This window comes from Macrobrachium rosenbergii, chromosome 49 (genome assembly GCF_040412425.1).
Source record: "Macrobrachium rosenbergii isolate ZJJX-2024 chromosome 49, ASM4041242v1, whole genome shotgun sequence".
Lineage (NCBI taxonomy): Eukaryota > Metazoa > Arthropoda > Malacostraca > Decapoda > Palaemonidae > Macrobrachium > Macrobrachium rosenbergii.
This window is the reverse complement of record NC_089789.1, coordinates 7,596,404-7,614,668: the sequence shown is the minus strand read 5'-3', so window position 1 is coordinate 7,614,668 and position 18,265 is coordinate 7,596,404. Positions and strand designations below refer to the sequence as shown.

Sequence of the window (18,265 nt, the reverse complement as noted above, 5' to 3'; positions counted from 1 at the left end):
TATTGATAATTTCTATGTATAGTTACATGTATTGTATAGTCAAGCTTTTGTATATAATGGACAAAATTTGGGATGAATATATAAAGTGATGATAACTTTATCATATTCTACTGCCTTGCTTAACTTTTTAGACGAATTTCTTATGCTTCTATCAGTTACATAAGAAATTCGTCTAAAAAGTTAAACAAGGCAGTAGAATACGATAAAGTTATCATCACTTTATATATCTTGCAAGAAAACCTGTTTGTATGTAGAAACGATTATTTTTAAAAGATGAGATTAATAAAATTCACGGTCGTATTTTAATAAAAATAGCAACAAAACTACAGGAATAGAGGAGGTTCCTTTCCCGTTTTCCGTGACGATAGGGCTAACTTGAATAAAGCTTATCAGTTCGGATTTAAGCTTGTAGTCATTATAGGCAATACGCCGATTCATACAGACGAGGTTTTATTAATCCCAGGTCATTTTTAATCAAGTGAATGACTGTTAGTACAGGAAGAATAATTAATTTCGGAATCATTTGGAATGAATCGGAACAAAAAGAAAGACACTGACCGCTTCCTGGAAGTGGGTGCTCCTTAGGATGGTTGCAGGACCATACATTTTCACTCCGTGTTCCGTGTTGTCGTCAAACCATCCGTATGGAACGTACACTGGATGGTGCTCCCTGTATATGAATCATTAATTATTAATTTACCTTTATCTACTGTTTTCCTCCCTATTTGTTCTACATTTTTCACATCTGGTCAGTCAGCTCTAAGAATATTACATTGCAGATCAGTGGGTCATTGAAATCGGAAATAATTGACAGTTGTAAACCAAATAATTTTGCTACAACATTTTAGACCGAAATACCTAGCCTTGATGACACCTTTGGGACTCGTGATATATGACGTTGCTTCAGTTTGGGAGACTGCTTTCATATTAAACTTTTTTTTTTATCGGCAAACTTTTTTTTTCTAAAGAGAGTTTACTGGATAGTCTGTGCGTCATGTGCCAAAGATTCTGTTCCAGTAATTCCGTTACAGTATTCCCTGAAGTATTTTATAATCCATTTGTTGTTATTCCATTTGATCTATAATCGAACATCCCCTCGATAAAATATGTTCTAGAATAAAGCTTACCAGCTATTTGATCGTCTGCAAGAACCTACAGTTCGTAATTTTCAACCAACCACAAAGAAATCGATTTCAGAGTGCTGCAAGTGTTCCAGCCAGTCTTAATCCGAAGAGAGTTTAGTTCAAAATGTACTTGAAAAGAGCCAGTCACCATTACCTTACCTTATGTTGTTCATGGTTGTAAATATTTGTTCTGCTCGTTGGATTTTTAATCATAGTCTTTAGTAATCGCCTCTTAATTATTTTTATGGAACTCTGTGTGAATGGTTGGGCACTTTGAATAAATAAAAGAAAATCCATTTGGTTGAATTTTTTTATTAGTTTTCTTGACTCCAAAGAAAACGAGGCTTTTCCCCTGATTGTTCAAGTTGGCAGATTTATTTGCGTTCTTTTGGAGGATACCTCAACAACGAAGGAACGAATCTCAGTGAAAAGTGGCATGTAAATTCAATAGTTGATTTTCTCAAGATGAACAACTTTTGGAAGAAAACGACTAAGAGTTGAGGATATACTGACAATTATCTCGAGAAGGACACCTTATGAATATATCTGCCAAGGTGCATATAATTCTATTCTCCCTTTCTCAAGGCATCGTGCTAACACTTACACACACATACACACGAAGACAAGAATTCTCAGTGGTTTAAACAATTGGAGAATGTATACTGTATACCCTCTGTTGAAACTCGATTATCTGTCGAACAAATCGTGATGATTTGTGTCCTGCGACACAATCATGTATCTCCAAGGTACAGGAAAGCAGTGTTGGGAGTCATGGCTATTAACAAGAGCAGTCTTTCGATATTTAGCAGACAGCTCACAGATAAAACGCCCGTAACAAGAATTTGATCATGTTCATTAATTCGAAATATCTGAACTTACTCAGGCTCTATGCAGCTGTCGTCGAACTGCTCGATGTATCGGTTTGGTCCGGGAAAGTAGTGGTAGGCTATGAAGGCCCCACTGTCGTACATGGCCACCACACTTGCTTCTACCGCCTCTCCTTCGTCGCTTCCTGCGAAATACGAATGTTTCACGTAGTTCGTGACGTTCTGTATGGAAGAGATAAAGAGTGGACAGATCAGTAAGCAGTAATAAAGGACTTGGAAGATGGGTATGATAGGTTTTTAACAGAAACCTCTGGACGAGATTGTTAGCGTAGAACCACACACACACACGAGTTTGGATCCTATATATATAAGTCAGGGACTTGATAAACATAAAGATCCTACACAAAGGCGCATGAAACACTGTATCAAGGTCGGTAATATGCATATTAATATGCATGGAGCTTTTTTAAGCTAAGTTTTCAGCTGAGGATGTCCCCTTTCTCTAATACTACTCTTAAAAAATTTGCATTTCGCTGTGTGGATGTTAAGAAAATTCTGGATCATCTTGATAGCTGGAGATACTGATGGTTTCTTCCCTTTGTTTGTTAAAAAGTTTCTAGTTTGTCGTCTCCCAAGATCAGTAGATTCCATAAATTTTTATGCCAATGTAGCATCTTTGCGGATGAATGCCAGCTTAGTAATATAGCACTTGTTCCAGAGAGTGGCATAACTGCAGACTGCAGTAAAGTAAGTATACCTTAGTTTTACCAGACCACTGAGCTGATTAACAGCTCTCCTAGGGCTGGCCCGAAGGATTAGACTTATTTTACGTGGCTAAGAACCATTTGGTTACTTAGCAACGGGACCTACAGCTTATTGTGGAATCCGAACCACATTATAGCGAGAAATGAATTTCTATCACCAGAAATAAATTCCTCTAACTCTTCATCAGCCGGCCGCGGGAATTGAACTCCGGCCCATCGAAGACTGCAGTAACTACAGGCCACTGTCTATTCTCCCTGTGCTCTTCAAAGTTGCTGAAAAACTTAATTTTAGACCACTTTACAAGTATGTGGAATCTAAAGGATTATTAGCTGATACTGGGTATGCATATAGCTTTTACTTTTGAGTGTAGAGTAATTCAAATAGATTGTAGTTTTGCTTTCTGTTTTGTAAATCATAAGGCACTTATATATAAACTCCATAATCTTTTAGTGGGTGAATATATTTTAGTATTACTTCAAGATTTCCCTACAGATAGGCAGCAACAAGTTGTTTTTGATGGGATCTGTAGCGAACCAAGACCTGTTGTGTCTGAAGTTCCACGGGGTAGTGTTCTTGGTCCACTGTTATTTTTAATGTATACAAGTGATACGGTTGTTGGCTAGGAAAACCAGATTGTTCAGTATGCCGATGATGCAACACTTGTGGGTGTAGTGAAGTCTCCACAAATGAGAAATGAAGCTGCCCTTAGTCTCAATAGTGACATGGATCGGATTAGTGAATGATGTAGTCATTGGGGTATGAGGCTGAACTCCAGTAAAACAAAAATGCGATTGATTAGCAAATCTCATACAGATTTCTACCCCATTCTCCCCTTCAGGTGGATGGGAATCTGCTTAATGAGTCTGAAGCTTTAACTATTCTAGGTGTTAGGAACAATCGTTTGCTGATTGTTCCCTTGGTGGGTTGTTGCCTCCTTTATTTGTTTTTTTCCTTCTGGTGAGTTGACATCTGTTATGGCGTGCTTGACAGCATCAGTCAGGTTCATAGCAGCAATGAGTCAGGTTGAGGGCAGCGAGCCAGTTGGAGTAGCAGCAGCAGGTATCTGTACCTGAGAGTCAGGTCCTGGCAGCAGAGCAGTGGAGAGTACTTGAGGACGAGATGGTTGCCGTGTCGGCTCTGTCATGGTCGTCGGTATTGGAGGAGGACGTCAGCGCTGATTTTTAAGGACGAGATGGTTGCCGTGTCGGCTCTGTCATGGTCGTCGGTATTGGAGGAGGACGTCAGCGCTGTTTTTAAGGACGAGATGGTTGTTGTTTCAACTCTGTTGTGGTTGTCCGTTGTTGGGGGAGGACGTCAGTACTGTTCCTTTATGCTGCTTGATTATGTATTTGTTGTAATCGTTATTTTACAGCTTTTTCACTATTGGTATTATGTTTTGTGCTGCATGTTTTTTTATATGTATGCCACCTGTTTATTAATATATTTAATTTTGCAGCTAACTTGTAATAATTGTATTTTTGAAGCTGACTCATTTTCGACTAAGTGTGTAATTTTGATGATTCATTTTTTACAAGTGTTGAGTTTTGCTGCAATCTCATTTTTGAATGTAACTATTCAATTTTGATACTGATGCATTTTGGATGTTAAATTTTCCTTCAGAGCAATTTTCAGTAATGTAATTTTTGGTAACTGACTCATTTTGTATACATGTGAAATTGAACCTGACTCACTGTATATTGTGTATATAACATTTTGTAAATAAATTATTAAGGTCACTTTTTGGTATTGTTCTGCTCCTTCCTCCTTTGTTTGTCACCTCTCGTCAGTCATTACAGCCCAATTGCTTGTTTTTGTTAAGAACCTGTTGGTCTCAGAGAGGCGAGATCATAAGATTGGCGACCTTGCCAGGATTGGTTATGTTTTGTCTGGTGGAGGTGTGGCTGCATCAGGGGGAGTATTTTTGTTTGTAAAAAAAAAATTTTTTTTGGTAAATTTTTTTTCTGTTAGGTGGGAAGGTGTTAGGAACAATCGTTTGCTGATTGTTCCCTTGGTGGGTTGTTGCCTCCTTTATTTGCTTTTTTTCGTGCTGGTGAGTTGACATCTGTCATGGAGTGCTTGACAGCGTCAGTCAGGTTCGTAGCAGCAACGAGTCAGGCTGAGGGCAGCAGCGAGCCAGTTGGAGTAGCAGCAGCAGGTATCCGTACCTGAGAGCCAGGTCCTGGCAGCAGAGCAGCGGAGAGTACTTGAGAATGAGATGGTTGCCGTGTCGGACATCAGCGCTGATTTTCAAGGACGAGATGGTTGCCGTGTCGGCTCTGTCATGGTCGTCGGTATTGGAGGACGTCATCAGTGCTGTTTTTAAGGACGAGATGGTTGTCATTTCGACTCTGTCATGGTCGTCCATTGTTGGAGGAGGACTTCAGTACTGTTCCTTTATGCTGCTTGATTATGTATTTGTTGTAATCGTTATTTTACAGCTTTTTCACTATTGGTCTTATGTTTTGTGCTGCTTGTTTTTGTATATTTATGCTGCCTGTTTATTAATGTATTTAATTTTGCTGCTAACTTGTTATAATTGTATTTTTGAAGCTGACTCATTTTCGACTAAGTGTGTAATTTTGATGATTGATATTTTATAAGTATTGAGTTTTATTTGCAGTCTCATTTTTGAATGTAACTATTCAATTTTGATACTGATGCATGTTGATGTTAAATTTTTCCTTCAGAGCCATTTTTAGTAATGTTTGAATTTTTAGTAACTGACTCATTTTGTGTATATGTTAAATTGAACCTGACTCACTGTATATTGTGTATACAACATATTGTAAATAAATTAATATTAAGGTCACTTTTTGGTATTGTTCTGCTCCTTCCTCCTTTGTTTGTCACCTCTCGTCAGTCATTACAGCCCAGTTGCTTGTTTTTGTTAAGAACCTGTTGGTCTCGGAGAGGCGAGATCATAAGATTGGTGACCTTGCCAGGATTGGATCTGTTTTGTCTGGTGGGGGTGTGGCCGCATCGGGGGGAGTATTTTTGTTTGTAAAAAAAAATTGTACATTTTTTTTCTGTTAGGTGGGGAGGTGTTAGGAACAATCATTTGCCGATTGTTTCCTTGGTGGGTTGTTGCCTCCTTTATTTGCTTTTTTTTTCATGCTGGTGAGGTGACGTCTGTCATGGAGGGCTTGACAGCGTCAGTCAGGTTTGTAGCAGCAACAAGTCAGGTTGAGGGCAGCAGCGAGCCAGTTGGAGTAGCAGCAGCAGGTATCCGTACCTGAGAGTCAGGTCCTGGCAGCGGAGAGTACTTGCGGACAAGATGGTTGCTGTGTCGGCTCTGTCATGGTCGTCGGTATAGGAGGAGGACGTCAGCGCTGTTTTTTAAGGGCTAGATGGTTACCGTGTTGGCTCTGTCATGGTCGCCGGTATTGGAGGAGGACGTCAGCGCTGTTTTTAAGGACGAGATGGTTGTCATTTCGACTCTGTCGTGGTCGTCCGTTGTTGGAGGAGGACGTCAGTACTGCTCCTTTATGCTGCTTGATTATGTATTTGTTGTAATCGTTATTTTACAGCTTTTTCACTATTGGTATTATGTTTTGTGCTGCTTATTTTTGTATATTTATGCTGCCTGTTTATTAATGTATTTAATTTTACTGCTAACTTGTTATAATTGTATTTTTGAAGCTGACTCATTTTCGACTAAGTGTGTAATTTTGATGATTCATATTTTATAAGTATTGAGTTTTGCTGCAGTCTCATTTTTGAATGTAACTATTCAATTTTGATACTGATGCATGTTGGATGTTAAATTTTCCTTCAGAGCCATTTTTAGTAATGTAATTTTTAGTAACTGACTCATTTTGTGTATATGTTAAATTGAACCTGACTCACTGTATATTGTGTATACAACATATTGTAAATAAATTAATATTAAGGTCACTTTTTGGTATTGTTCTGCTCCTTCCTCCTTTGTTTGTCACCTCTCGTCAGTCATTACAGCCCAGTTGCTTGTTTTTGTTAAGAACCTGTTGGTCTCGGAGAGGCGAGATCATAAGATTGGCAACCTTGCCAGGACTGGTTCTGTTTTGTCTGGCGGGGATGTGGCCGCATCGAGGGGAGTATTTTTGTTTGTAAAAAAAAAAAATTTAGATTTTTTTTTCTGTTAGGTAGGAAGGTGTTAGGAACAATCGTTTGCCGATTGTTCCCTTGGTGGGCTGTTGCCTCCTTTATTTGTTTTTTTTTCGTGCTGGTGAGTTGACATCTGTCATGGAGTGCTTGACAGCATCAGTCAGGTTCGTAGCAGCAACGAGTCAGGATGAGGGCAGCAGCGAGCCAGTTGGAGTAGCACCAGCAGGTATCCGAGATGGTTGCCGTGTCAGCTCTGTCATGGTCGTCGGTATTGGAGGAGGACGTCAGTGCTGTTTTTTAAGGACGAGATGGTTGCCGTGTCGGCTCTGTCATGGTCGTCGGTATTGGAGGAGGACGTCAGTGCTGTTTGTAAGGACGAGATGTTGTCATTTCAACTCTGTTGTGGTCGTCCGTTGTTGGAGGAGGACGTCAGTACTGCTCCTTTATGCTGCTTGATTATGTATTTGTTGTAATCGTTATTTTACAGCTTTTTCATTATTTGTATTATGTTTTGTGCTGCTTGTTTTTGTATATTTATGCTGCCTGTTTATTAATGTATTTAATTTAGTAGCTAACTTGTTATAATTGTATTTTTGAAGCTGATTCATTTTCGATTTGGTTAATTGTGTAATTTTGATGATTCATATTTTATAAGTATTGAGTTTGCTGCAGTCTCATTTTTGAATGTAACTATTCAATTTTGATACTGATGCATGTTGGATGTTAAATTTTCCTTCAGAGCCATTTTTAGTAATGTAATTTTTAGTAACTGACTCATTTTGTGTATATGTTAAATTGAACCTGACTCACTGTATATTGTGTATACAACATATTGTAAATAAATTAATATTAAGGTCACTTTTTGGTATTGTTCTGCTCCTTCCTCCTTTGTTTGTCACCTCTCGTCAGTCATTACAGCCCAATTGCTTGTTTTTGTTAAGAACCTGCTGGTCTCGGAGAGGCGAGATCATAAGATTGGCAACCTTGCCAGGACTGGTTCTGTTTTGTCTGGCGGGGATGTGGCCGCATGGAGGGGAGTATTTTTGTTTGTAAAAAAAAAAATTTTAATTTTTTTTTCTGTTAGGTAGGAAGGTGTTAGAACAATCGTTTTGCCGATTGTTTCTTGGTGGGCTGTTGCCTCCCCTTTATTTGTTTTTTTTCGTGCTGGTGAGTTGACATCTGTCATGGAGTGCTTGACAGCGTCAGTCAGGTTCGTAGCAGCAACGAGTCAGGATGAGGGCAGCAGCGAGCCAGTTGGAGTAGCACCAGCAGGTATCCGAGATGGTTGCCGTGTCAGCTCTGTCATGGTCGTCGGTATTGGAGGAGGACGTCGGCGCTGTTTTTTAAGGACGAGATGGTTGCCATGTCGGCTCTGTCATGGTCGTTGGTATTGGAGGAGGACGTCAGTGCTGTTTGTAAGGACGAGATGTTGTCATTTCAACTCTGTTGTGGTCGTCCGTTGTTGGAGGAGGACGTCAGTACTGTTCCTTTATGCTGCTTGATTATGTATTTGTTGTAATCATTATTTTACAGCTTTTTCATTATTTGTATTATGTTTTGTGCTGCTTGTTTTTGTATATTTATGCTGCCTGCTTATTAATGTATTTAATTTAGTAGCTAACTTGTTATAATTGTATTTTTGAAGCTGACTCATTTTCGACTAAGTGTGTAATTTTGATGATTCATTTTTTATAAGTATTGAGTTTTGCTGCAGTCTCATTTTTTAATGTAACTATTCAATTTTGATACTGATGCATTTTGGATGTTAAATTTGATAAAAATTTTTTGATAAAAGTTGGTTAGAAAAGATTGCGAAACCAAAGAGTAAGCATTCTTATTCGTATGTAAAACCTGCAGTGTGTATTTTCTTTTTGTGTTAATTGTATCATGTAAATAGATCATAGCGATGAAACATTTGTGTGTCTGGTGCATCTTAGGCAATTTTTTTGTACTGTGTAATTCTCCAACACATCGTCGCATTTGTACCAATTACAACAGGGAGATGACTTCATCTCTGGTGTCTGTTATAAGAGACCTAGTCATTGCCCCTCACTTGGTCCCACGAGGCGGGACCCTTGTCATCTGTCAGTTTTGGCTCTGAGATTTTCCAATAATAACTCAACGTCATAACTGCTTTTGAATAAAAGGGTCTAAATTCTTGTTGAATATCTCCAATTTGTGGCTTTTTTTTTTTTTTTTAGTTCCTGTGACATCCTTCTGGATAGCCTTGATGCCATACTCAGATATAATTTGTTCCTGTAAATTTATTGTACCTTGGTTCCATTAGTCCATACTCATGAATGTTGCTATGTGCTGTTGCACTCAAGTATAGGTGTAGGTAACTCTAGAATGGCGCTTAATTATTTCGAGTTCACATATATATCACGTGTGCTAGAAAACACATTTTATTTTCAGTTCTTGCTTTGTTTAGCAACTAGTGAAGTTCTATAAGAAAGGGCGTGATACTACTGTATAACTCGGTGATTTATCCATACATCACATTTGACTGCCTTGTGAATCGAACCTTATCACTTCTGAAGTAAATAATTCGGTAGACAACACAAAAGTAGTTGCAATAGTGTAATCGTTACTATGTGGTCATGTGCGATAATTTTATAAGTTATTGTGACATAGGTCATGAATTATACAGGAAGGCTTATTCCAACATTTAAACAGAAGATGTCCCAGCTTGCGTCCTGTGTTTACCAATGAATTTCGAGAATGATGGGAATCCCTAAGTAAGAGAATGTGCATTTCATAAACGTAGTTTAATTAGTCAGACACTCGACCCATACAGAGTGAGCACTGTAGGGTGTTAGCACCACCAGTCCACCTCAAGTAGGCGTTACTAAAGGTTCTTTACAGCGTCCCTTTGGGCCCTACCTACAACCCCTTTCACTCCTTTAGCTGTAGTTCAGTTCCTATTCTCTTTCTTCCATCTTACTTTCCACCATCACAGTGCAAATGCGAGGTTACCCTCCTGTTACACCTTTAAGACCTTTTAATCTCAAATTTCCCTTTCAGTACTGAATGGCTTCATAGATCCCAGCGTTTGGCCTTTAGCCTAAATTTTATATTACATTACATATACAGAGTAATGTACTGCATTTTCTCTGACAGAAATTGATACATGTAAAGAACAGTTAACTTACGTTATACAATTCAGTCATCTCGAGCATCAAGGTGAAGTCACGTTTGAAGAAATCGAAGAAATCTGGTATGGTCGACTCCTCCGTTGCTTTGGCGGCTTGACAGGCGGCGCTGACAGATTGAAGTGATGTTGCTGTTATTGTTAACAGCAGTAATCCTAGTCTGAAGCCCATGCTGAAGGTGAATAAGAAGAGAAGATATATATATATATATATATATATATATATATATATATATATATATATATATATATATATATATATATATATATATATATATATATATATATATATAATATATATATTATTATAAGGTGTTATAATATATATAACCATTTTACAAGTGTTTATATGTCTGTGAAAATTTTGATGTTTTGCTTGCAGATTCGTCATTTGTTGTGAAAATGTAATTTTAAAATGTCCTTTTCTTACAGATAAATTGTATATCATGTAATCTTACAGTGTCTTGATATGTTTTTCCATTTGTTTAGTATATTAATACGTATACAGAGTGTTATGAAACACGAATTCCTAGCGTATTTTTGAGCGTTAGCGCCGAACAGAGAGAGAGGATGAGATTCTTATCAGGTCACTACATCCTGTTTACCCAAGTGTGTGAAGGTAGTCATGTAGGGAGGAAGGCAAAAAGACCCCTCTTATATTATCGTGATGAGCTGTCAGCCAATCAGTGAGTTAACTATTATATATTCATCATGTGTGTTTAACCCATATTTATTAGCTGTGTCTGTGCTTATTCTTTTTTGTAAACTGAATAATGGAACGAGGAACAGTAAGAGAGTTGAAGATGACATGTTGACAGCCAACCAGTTTTGGGTCTAAAAGCATTTCCTTTTGCTTGTTCAGGTGGTTTGAGTCTCCCAAATGTCCATCATATTGATAAGAGCCCTGGCCTATTTCCTTCTGAGTCTTAGAATTTTTTGTGTGTTCTATAGAATAAGGAATAAGGTGTTCTGTGAATTCCCTATATGTATTCTTGTGTATTCTGGGAGGGCTTGTTGGAGTTAAAAGTGCAGTGCTGATCCAGAGTCAGTTAGTTAGGATCAGAGGCTCCTGGCAATAGGTCCTGTCTCACTCTCTCTCTCTCAATTACTGTTTGTTGGTTACTAGACTATTGGTAAAAATTTTGTTAAATTCACCCAAGGAGTGTATTCGTCTTATAAGAGGTGATCCAAGATATTTGTGCTGTACAAGTATTGTGTAAAGTGTGTGATGGTACATTGTTACAAAAGGTAATGTGGTGATTACTGAGTTTTGTTGTGTTAAGAGTTAAAGTGATGTTCTAGGTGAAAGAGAATTATTATTTTGATAAGAGATGAACATGTCTGTTATTGTGAGTTGTAATGTGTCTTGCTGCTAATTATATATATTTGTATTGGTCTTTGTGACTAGGCAGTGTTGTCTGTGAGAAAGTCTTGGAAAGATGTGAGCTTAAATTTTTCTTTTTTTAAAGTGAAGTAAACTTGTGAAAGATTGATATAATCTTCAAGCATATTTTTGGTGGTTGATATATTTCTATTTTTGCATATTTCATTCTTATGTCAGTGTTATCATATTACTATAATTGTATAATTGTATAATTACTGTGTTTCAAAGTTTTGTGGTGGTGATTTCTTAACATTTTGTTAGTGCCTACTTATTATTGAGATTTTAGAGAATATTTATGTGGATTCCAGTCAGTAACATTTTGGTGAATGTTTGTGTTAATTAATCAGATATATGCTTAAAACTTGAGTGATAGTTAATGGTTTGAATCTTACCTAACCAAATTGCTTTCTTAATAAATTAAAGTTTTGTGAATTAAACTTGATTAAGAAATACTTAAATCTTACACTGTTGTCAATTAATAGTAAATCTTTTGAGATTGTGAACTCTGCATATAACTTTTGAACTTAGAAATAAACCTGTTTGTTTAAAGTTTTTTTAAAACACATCATTTCATTTTGATCACCAGTAATTAGAGACATTAATGAGTGTGTACAAGGTAAGTGATGTAATTGTTTGTTCACCTGAGACTTATCTAGGTAAAATAGAACCAGAGAGACAGCTACAGTGTTTGTTGAAGTGATACACATTTTACACTAGTCTGGATATAACTTATTAGTTGTTACCTCACCCATAACTTGATGAAGTTACATTGATTTTCTAAAGTGATAAGTAAGTTTTATGGGATCACTGTACCTTTAGAGATTCAGTCAACATCTTTGTTATGAGGTTTCAAGTATCTGGTTGATGTGAGGTAACTTTTTGTATTATTATTTGTGTAATAACCAGGTGCTTGATCACTTCGTGACAATATATATATATATATATATATATATATATATATATATATATATATTATATATATTATATATATATATATATATATATATATATATATATATATATATATATATGTATATGTATATATTATATATATATTATATATATATATATATATATATATATATATATATATATATATATATATATATATATATATACATATATATATACATATACATACATACATACATACATACATACATACATACATACATACATACATACATACGCACTTACATGTATACATACGCGCGTGTGTGTGTGTTTAGTACTACAGACAGGAAAAGAGGATGAAGTATGGTGTCCCTCTACCCTGTTGTTTATCTTGTTTACATAATAGTAGGTTTAAACCAAAATGCATGCATATGATTACTAAAAAGAGAGGCTTTCGGCTGAAAACTTGATGTATGTTACTAACAAAAGCTGTATCCTGGGGATGTCATTCAGCAGTTATAACGAAGAGTTAAAGTTAAAGAGAATAGGCAAAAGGTTTTACTACTAATTGATTTCTTATATCATATTCTGGGAAGAGAACTCTTAGCCCCCATCTCTCAAATGGATTGCGATAATATTGCAAATAAAAGTAATTCAGTAGAACAGCTACTTTTGTAAATAACTGTTATATATACACATACAGTGTATATGTATATATATATATATATATATATATATATATATATATATATATATATATATATATATATATATATATATATGTGTATATATATAAAGTAAATCACAAATACCAAGCCACAAATATCGTTAACTGTCGAATTTCCTATATCTTAAGAATGACTTGCACCCATAGGTATTAAGAAATCGATATTAAATGACGTGTAAATGACAAAAATTCGTTTGCATATAACACACACACTTATAATTATATATGTGTGTGTGTTTGTGTGTGTGTGGAGAGAGAGAGAGAGACTCGACTTTTTAAAAGAACACTCCTATTTCTTGTCATGAAAAAATCACGCATAAGCACTGGGAAAATCCTAGAGAAACTAGCTGATGTATTATGAGGATCCTTGAAAGAATTGAGAGAACAGTAGTATAAAATAGATATTTTCTGTTAACAAAAAAATATGGTACTCAAAAGTTACCTTCGATGAGCCATGATGACGCTGTAACAACCACCAGCCAACTGATTAGGCAGGACAAATATATATCTCTGTAGCTGTAATCAAATGTATGAGGAGAAGAGGGGCGGATTTTTCCGTTGTTCATTGTTGCCGTCAACGATACGCAAACATAGGGTAGATTATAAGTCTTATCGCGTCTGTTTGTCATGGTGAAAGTTCCATGTGGGTTTTTTTTTTTTTTTTTTTGTAGTTTGTTTCAGCTCATTATATGGGGTTTGGTTTCTCCTTTCGATGTTAACTAGTGAAGGAAGATTGCACATGGAGGAATTGACCTTTTTTCAACATTTTTCAGCGGGTTAAGCAGATTTAATATGTATATACATTTATACTTAGAATTATGTATGTATACACACACACACACACACACACACATATATATATATATACATACATACATACATACATACATACATACATACATACATACATACATACATACATACATACATACATACATACATACACAACAAAAGAAGGAAAAAAGAGCCCAGGGGTCTCAGGCCTTAACATTTGTTCCATCTTTTTCAACACACCTGTATTGTACAAGGGTCTCGCGTTCTTCAAATTTAGGGCTGCAGTCTTTCCTATTTAACCGTAAGATGCAATTAGCATAGGATACATAACCAGAAGCATTACAAAATGTGAAGATCGTCAATCACAACTTTTACATCTTTTCAATTCATAATTACTGGGTCTATTGCGAAACGTCCTGAAATAACATGCAATTTTAATTAATTTTTCAGTTGATTTTCTGATGCCTGAGAGACATTTTTAATCATGAACTTTACTACATCTATTGTATGATATCATTCTTGTACACATGTCAGGAGTGTATTGGATCTTTGTCCTCCTCTTACAGAATATTTTTGATAAATCTTTTTTAAATAATAGGTTTACCTATTTGGTTTCTTTAGAAATAAGTTTCGGTTATAACAGGGAATTCTAAAACTTCATTATAGTTACCCAGTGGCCTGTTCTAAAATTTCTAAATTGTTTCTTATTTGTAATTGTACATATAAAACTATAATGTTACGCTGTCAGGGTAGGAACAGCTTTACTCAAAAATTCAGATTCTGTTAAGACTCAAGAAGAGTTTAGATTTTGTAATGCCTCTGACTTTTACCATCAGACCAGTATATGCTTACGATATTAGTTGTTTTGTTTGTTACAAACTTTCAACCTCGTTCGGATTACCCTAATTATAGGATGCCATGCAGTTATCAAAGTCTTCTGACATCCTTTCAGGATATGCCTATTCACCGTTATGATCTTGTTCCAGTGACCTGCTTTTGGGATATGCACTTGGAGTTACCTTGTTCCAGAGAGCTCCTTTTGGGACATGCCTTTGCAGTTACCTTGGTCCAGTGAACTGCTTTTTGGATATGCCTTTGTAATTTCTTTGGTCCAGTGACCTGCTTGTGGGATATGCCTTTGCAGTTACCTTGTTCCAGTGACCTGTTTTTGGGATTATGCCCTTATAGTTAACCTGGTCCAGTGATCTACTTATGCAGTATGCCTTTGCAGTTCCCTAGGTTCAGTGACCTGCTTTTGGGATATGCCCTTGGAGTTACTTGTTCCAGAGATCTGCTTTTGGGATATGCCTTTGCAGTTACCTTGGTCCAATGACCTGCTTTTGGGATATGCCTTTGTAATTTCTTTGTTCCAGTGACCTGCTTGTGAGATATGCCTTTGCAGTTACCTTGGTCCAGTGACTGCTTTTGGGTTATTCCTTTGCAGTTATCTTATTCCATTGACATGATCTTGGGATATGCCATTCCAATTTCCTTGGTCCAGTGACCTGCTTTTGGGATATGCCTTTTTAGTTACTGTGGTCCAGTGACTTGCTTTTGGTATATGCCCTTGCAGTTACCGAGGTCCAGCAATCTGCTTTTTGGATATGCCTTGTAGTTACCTCAGTCCAGTGACCTGCTTTTGGGACATGCCTTTGCAGTTACCTTGGTCTAGCTATCAGCTTTTAGGATATACTTTTGCAGTTTCCTTGGTCTAGTGACCTGTTTTTGGGGTATGCCTTTAAAGTTACCTTGGTTCAGTTACTTGATTTTGGCATATGCCATTGAAGTTACCTTTGTCTAATTATCTGTATTTGGGATATGCCCTTGCAGTTGCCTTGGTCCAGCAGTCTACTTTTGGGATACACCTTTGGAGTTACTTTGGTCCACTGACTGCTTTAGGGGTATGCCCTTCCAATCACCTTGGTCCAGTGTAATTTTGGGGGGATTTGCTTTTGCAGTAACATTGGTCTAGTAACCTGCTGTAGGGATATGCTTCTGCAGTCACCTTTGGTCTAGTGACCTGCTGAAGGAATATGAATTTGCAGTCTTGGTCCACTGACCTGTTTTTGGGATATGCTGTTGCAGTTACCTTGGTCCAGTGACTTACTTTTGGGATATGCCCTATCAGTTGCCTGGGTCCAGTGACCTGCTTTACAGATATGCTCTTGCAATTATCCTGGTCCAGTGATCTACTCTTGATATATATCCTTGCAGTTCTCTTGGTCCATTGACCTGCTCTCTGGGCATGCCCTTGCAATTACCTTGGTCCAGCAATCTGCATTTGGGATATTTTTTTTGCACTTACCATGGCCAGTGACCTGCATTTGTGGTATTCCTTGACAGTTACCTAGGTCCAGTGACCTACTTTTGGGATTTGCCATTGCAGTTACCTTGGTCCAGTGACCTGCTGTAGTGATATGCCTTTGCACTTACTGTTGTCCAGTCACCTTCTTTTGGGATATGCCTTTGCAGTTACCTTGTTCACTGACCTGCTTTTGGGATATGCCTTGTTTCCAGTGACCTTATTTTGGGATATGCCTTTGCAGTTCTCTTGGTTCAGTGACCTGCTTTTGGATTTACCTTGGTCCAATTACCTGTTTTTAGGATATGCCCTTGCATTTACCTTGGTCCAGCGACATGCTTTTGACATATGCCCTTGCAGTTACAGTGTCTAGTTATCTATTACTGGGATATGCCTTTGCAGTTACCTTGTTCCAGTCACCTGCTTATGGGATATGCTGTTGCAGTGACCTGATGCAGGGATATGCCTTGCACTTATTTTGATCCAGTGACCTGCTTTTGGGATATGCCTTTGCAGGTACCTTGGTCCAGTGAACTGCTTTTGGGATATGACTTTGCAGTTATTTTGGTCCAGTGACCTTTTGGGATATGCCTTTGCAGTTACCTTGGTCCAGAGAACTGCTTTTGGGATATACCTTTGCAGTTACCGGGGTCCAGTGACCTGCTTTTGGGATATGCCTTTGCAGTTACCTTGGTCCAGTGACCTGCTTTTGGGATATGCCTTTGCAGTTATTTTGGTCCAGTGACCTTTTGGGATATGCTTTTGTGGTTACCTTGGTCTGGTGACCTGCATTTTGGATATGCCTTTGCAGCTATTTTGGTCCAGTAACCTTTTGGGATATGCCTCTGCAGTTACCTTGGTCCAGTGAACTGCTTTTGGGATATGACTTTGCAGTTACCTTGGTCAGGTGACCTGCTTTTGGGATATGCCCTTGCAGTTACCTTGGTCAAGTGACCTGCTTTTGGGATATGACCTTGCAGGCTGAAATAACTTGATATTGGTGCAGTGTACCATAGGTCATAACTGATTTGCTTCATCTAAGCTTGATATATATTGTTTTAGCCTTTACTTTTGCATGGAGAAATCGTTTTAGGCTTGATTCATTAACATGTGATAATCTCTCTCCCTAGAATTTTCAAAACTTGATAAATGTGGGAACTGATTAAATGGTCTTTCACAGTCTTGAATTCGAGTTCCCTTCTTTAGGGCAAGCTTCTCCTTCCTCTCATATGTAGTTTTATCTGTTGTGGATTACATGTGCTTACTTTTATTTATTATTATTTCATATTATATACATTCTGATCCATATATTGCCATATAATGAAGAAATATTACTTTTAAAACTTTATTATCTCAATTTTTGTTTAATTATTAGCAATCCAATCAGTAGTAACATGCCTTACATGATCATGGCCTTTTGACTTGTAATTTTCATTTGATTTCAGTTTCCACAATTCAGAACCATAAAAGAAAGTCCCCCCAGGGGTGTGGGGTTTAATGCTGTCAATACACCACATGTGGTGCACTGCAGGCATTGCCTGAGGTTGCTTGCAACATTTTTCATCCCCATGCTGCACCCACATTTCATTATTTACCTCTGTTCCCACTTCCTTTCTTCCATCTAGTTGTCTGACCACTTCAACTCGTCTTTTCGTTGTTTTAAGCGCTGATTGGCTGGAAGTGTCCCAGTGCTTGGCTTTATAGCCAGATTTTCATAAATCAATCAGGAAAAAAAAGTTGCCACGACAAACTCTTCATACATTTCCACTGTGGCTTCCAGATACTCCTAGTCTCTCCCTAAACTCTAAACTCTTGCACAGCTCCAGCTACCTTTCATGTTTTACTTATTCTGTAACTAAGCTCCTTCCTCATCCCACCATCATACAGTATGTAACATCTTCTCTCAGATACTTATACAAATCAACTGCTGCCATTCATCCACCATCCATATTAATATTCCTTGCTCCATCGTCTAGTTTCATTTGCTCTCATACCCTTAATCTTGCTCACATTTACTTTCAACTTTCTCCTCTTAAAAATACTTTAACTTTTACCAGCTTCTTTAGCTCCTCCTATCATCAGTCACTACTGGATCATCTGCAAACACCAATTCTTGCATATACTTCCCTCTTGATCCAATAAAGGTACTGAACAACTCTAGATGTCTAACACAATGTTGTCTCAAACACACTGTAACACAAAACCAGTCACTCTACCGTCAGGATTTTGTAACA

The 18,265-nt window shown here is 37.3% G+C and overlaps 1 protein-coding gene across 1 annotated transcript in view; it reads right to left on the bottom strand.

Moving 5' to 3' along the window:
- LOC136832046 (uncharacterized) overlaps nt 1-13,775 on the bottom strand; it is a 36,661-nt gene extending 22,886 nt beyond the window's left edge. The window contains exons 1-4 of the mRNA XM_067092560.1: nt 13,398-13,775; nt 9,952-10,123; nt 2,004-2,173; nt 559-670 (exon numbers count right to left, since the gene is read on the bottom strand). Coding sequence (XP_066948661.1) covers nt 559-670; nt 2,004-2,173; nt 9,952-10,123; nt 13,398-13,411 — 468 coding nt within the window. The 5' untranslated portion in view covers nt 13,412-13,775. The remainder of the gene's footprint in view (nt 1-558; nt 671-2,003; nt 2,174-9,951; nt 10,124-13,397) is intronic.
- Between the last annotated feature and the right edge of the window lie 4,490 nt (nt 13,776-18,265).